The sequence below is a fragment of the Gavialis gangeticus genome, unplaced genomic scaffold (assembly GCF_001723915.1).
Source record: "Gavialis gangeticus isolate Ggan-Ray unplaced genomic scaffold, GavGan_comp1, whole genome shotgun sequence".
Lineage (NCBI taxonomy): Eukaryota > Metazoa > Chordata > Crocodylia > Gavialidae > Gavialis > Gavialis gangeticus.
Genome location: NW_017729018.1, coordinates 9,088,582 through 9,092,552, shown reverse-complemented (window position 1 = coordinate 9,092,552; position 3,971 = coordinate 9,088,582). Strand labels below are relative to the sequence as shown.

Here is a 3,971-nt window from a genome sequence, read left to right as displayed (position 1 = left end):
TGGAAAGCAAGGGAGTATAAATTAAATAAAGTTACAAAAAATAGGCCAAAAGAATCTGTACGGTAGATTACACGGGTTTTTCTTCCCCATTATATGCTGAGTTACTTTTATTTCCCTCCTTATATCATTCTGTTAATTGGTTTTCTGGGTGTACTCATTTCTTTCAGCCTTGATACACACATTCTTTTTCTCTTTTTACATGAGCACAATCCTACGTACCTAAACAGGATTCCCAATTAATTTGAATTCAGTGGAATTCATTCATTTATGCAAGACAGACTGAATGGAGGGTCTGGTTTTTTTCAGTGAATATTTTGTTTACCAACAGATGCAGTTTTGGTTGATAGGAAACTGTTCAAATTTGGACTAAATTCTCCCAATTGTTTTTACTATAAAGGGGGGGGGGTGAAGCAGGGTAGAAACTAGATTTAAAAAGTTAAAGATTCAAAGGGAACGTTCTCCTTTTAACTCAAAGCCCTCTGTCCAGTCTCTCAGCCAGGCTGTGGGAGACCCAGGTTAAATGAGTGAGTTCAAACACACATTATTCAACTCCTGGGTGACTGCTCTGCATCATGCTATAGATTAACCTGGGGTAGACGCCTTCCAGTTTCTTTGTTGACATTCTTCCACTTTGTATAATACAAATAACTGTTCATTAGAGCAAGAGTGCCTGAACCAGCAGGTTATAGAGTGATCTTTACTCTATTTCTGTAGTTTAATAGGAAAAATTGAAAGGAACTTATCTCTGAATACCTGACTGTAGCCTTACACATTGGGATGATCTATGTTAGGTTTCACAATCAGTATTTGCACTTGACAGAATATTTTAACCTGGCATTTAAAATGATTCAATAAAGCAATAGCAAAACTGTCTTAGCAGTTGTGATTTTCTGTAGGAACCCAAACAGAATGATTACAGAGACTAGTACTGTCACAGACCCACACAAGTGTCCCTCTCTTAAACCAATGTTTTCCTTAGCTTAGTGTTACAGTTACGTATTGGACACAGAAAACTACTATTTCATTTAGCCTTCAAACTCCATCCCAGGTTGACATTCTCTTGATACAGGGACAAACTCATTAGCATTCATTGTGATTGTTTAGCTAAGTGTTAATTAAATAATTCAGTGTTGGATTTGACTATAGAGGCTCTTCAAAGACATTAAATTGGAAAGGTTGACTAATAATAAAAACCAGAACATCCAAAATGAAATGGTCTTTTCAGTAACATAACTTAACCATGCCCTTTAGTGGTAAAAGAGAAAAAGATCTTGTTAATGAAGGGATTCACACACTACAACTTCTGAGGGTGAGTGCTAAAGGCTTTTCTTTCATAAATGGAGCAGGGGGTGGGATCCATCTTTTAGAATCCACCGTGGTAGAAGGTGCTCTGACCCCTTCCCCTTTCAGGCCATAACCCATTTTAGAGCGCTGGCCTGGGAATGGAAAAGTTAAGTTTAATTCCCTCCTCTGCCCACAAGGATTGGACCCCACATGTCACACCTCTCCATAGAGCACCTGGCTCAACAAGCTATATGTTTTACCAGTGAGGGGGATGGGCACTCCCGATCTGTCTCCTTAGAGCTGTTCCACTTTATACAGCCAAGAGAGGCTGGGGAATCTCCCATCTTTAAGAGCTGTTAAGGGAAGGTCAGACAACCATATGTCTGCAGTGGTTTGGAGGTGACAACATTCCTGCCTTGAGCATGGAGTTTGCACTATATCAGTGAGGGTCCATCTTTTGGGAAAGAGTCCTGGACCCCCCCCGAAGTGCCACTCCAGCCCCATTTCCCTGCCAAATCTGCTGCTCTACTTTTTGCTCTTTTCCCTGTTGTTCTTGTCTGATCTCCTTTTCTCCTTTCTTTTTACTGCTCTACTTGCTGCTGTTCTGCCTGTCCCCTGCCTGATCTATCATGTGTCACACATAGAGGCTCCCAGTGCTACCTGGGGCACTCATGGACTAGATGGTTTCCAAGGTCTATTCCAGTCCTGATTTTCTATGATTCTATGGAATTTATTAAAGAGTAATTAGGCCAACGGGACAGAGATATTGAGAGGGAGAGAGAGACAGTATAGGTACAAGAATGAGCATGACTCACTTACCTAAGGTTTGGAGCACTTATCGGGGAGAAATGAGCCCTTAGTTCCAATGCTGCTCCAAGGAGCATTTGTATATTTTATCTAATGAATGGTTCAGGTAAAATACATGTACAGTCCTTGGAGAAGGGACTATAATTCAGGATTCTCTGTCCCTACTCCCTCTCTTTTTTCATCTCTCCCACTCCTCCACCCCAGCGCAGCCAGCAATGCCAGGCAGGGTGTAAGCCAGCACGAAACCCAGATGGGAATTACCCTCCAGCCCGCCCTGTCCTCCACATCGCAGCTCCCAGACAATAGCGGCTCACCAGGGCGGGATCCAGGCCTCCAGCCCAGGGGGTGAAAGGAGTCGCATGTGACCGGCCAGACCCCTTTCCCCTGCCCTCTCCCAGGCTCCTGCCTCCTGGAGCCGTCCGGCGGGGGGAGGGCTCCCCACTGGCCTATAAAGGCTGGGCAGGGGGCAGCTCGGATGCTGGAGCAGCTGGAGCACCGGGCAGTCCTAGGGAAGGGAGGTGAGAGATTTTCGGCTGCGTTGGTTACTTCACTGGCAGTGGGTGTGCGTGTGTGTGCATTTTTTGTGGGGTTTTCTCCGGGTGTAGCCAAGTTTGCCTGCGCCCCAGCAGGGCTTTGCAAAGCAGCACTGGGGGGCTTCAGTGCTCCCCTCTGCCGGCAGCAACTGGCCAGCCTCTGTGCCCCCTGCCCCCATCGAGCCAGGCTTGGGGAAGCAAACCTGCAGCAGCTTGGCTTGTCTGGGAGATGCTAGTCCGCCTCCGTCACGTGCGTCGATGCACCCCTGGCAGGTTGGGGAGCGCCGGTACCCCGGGCTGCAGGCTCCAAGCGACACCACCCCCAGAGCTGGAGCTGTTGCTCCAAACGCCAGCCCTCCTCGCCATGCTGAGGCCGTGCTGGCCCCTCCTGGGGATCTGGCACCTTCTCAGTTTGCAGCCCCCCGCTTGCATCCAGGGTGAAACGAGATGTTTCTGTGCTCTGGGCTGGGGTGGGGGAGCACCGAGCCGGGCAGTGCCGCTCTTTCTAAACCAGCCTCGTGCTCACCGAGCTGCTCCCAGCCAAGTGAACGTGGGGCCCTTCCCTCCGCACTCTCCCAGCCTGAAAGGCTGCCAGCTCTGCCCTAGCCGGCTTCGTGGCAACAGAGCCAGGAGCCAAGAAGGCATCTAGTCCTTGCAACCAGGTTCTCGCTCCCGCGGCCCCGGGCTCTGGGGCTGAGCGTGCCTGCTCCACCCCGGGCACCGGACCCGCTTGAGACCCCAGTGCACTCTCAGCTGTGGCTTCCTGCGGTGCCGTGGGCCCCGCGCACCGAGGGCTGCGCTCAGTCCCGCCCGACGCTGGAGCCGGCCCAGCCCCACAAAGGCCCTCAGTGCGGCGCACAATAGTCCACACAGGCAGCTTGCGCAAAGCAGTGCCCGCGCTTTGCATTCCCCCCCCGGCTTCCCCTGCCCCAGCTCGGTACAGGCTGGCCCCCCGCACCAGCCAGCAGCAGGGAGGCAGCCTTGGCCACAGCCCAAAGGCAGCGAGTGGCGGGGGGTGTTGCAAAGGCTGCGGAGGAAGGCCTCGCTCCCGCTGTTGCACAACCGCTGGGGCTGTAGCCGCCCGCCTGCTGCACCCTGGACTGGAGAGCGTATCTGCCACGGGGTGTCGTCAGCGCCGGGTGGCCCCATCCCCCGGGACCGGCAGGGGTGTTACTCAACCTCTTACTTTGCACCCAGCCCTCGGAGGCTGCTGTTTCCACACTGCTCTGACCTCTGCCCAGGCTTTATAGCCCTGGAGTTTACTCTGGGCTTATCTGGGGAGGCAGGCGTATGCCTGCACCAGCTAATCTTCTCCTTGCCGTAGCCCCGGATTCCACCATGACTATC

The 3,971-nt window shown here is 51.5% G+C and overlaps 1 protein-coding gene across 6 annotated transcripts in view; it reads left to right on the top strand.

Moving 5' to 3' along the window:
- The window catches only part of LOC109294873 (perilipin-3-like), an 18,689-nt gene that overhangs the window by 5,694 nt on the left and 9,024 nt on the right, over positions 1-3,971 (top strand). For 2 of the 6 annotated variants that reach the window (XM_019513411.1, XM_019513410.1), the window contains exon 1: positions 2,552-2,609. The exons of 1 other annotated variant lie outside the window; for it this stretch is intronic. In XM_019513411.1, the coding sequence (XP_019368956.1) occupies positions 2,567-2,609 (43 nt within the window). In that variant the 5' untranslated portion in view covers positions 2,552-2,566. Of the gene's footprint in view, positions 1-679; positions 683-2,551; positions 2,658-3,650; positions 3,907-3,971 lie in introns of those variants that run through there. 3 more of the 6 variants (XM_019513414.1, XM_019513413.1, XM_019513412.1) reach the window with 3 other exon arrangements.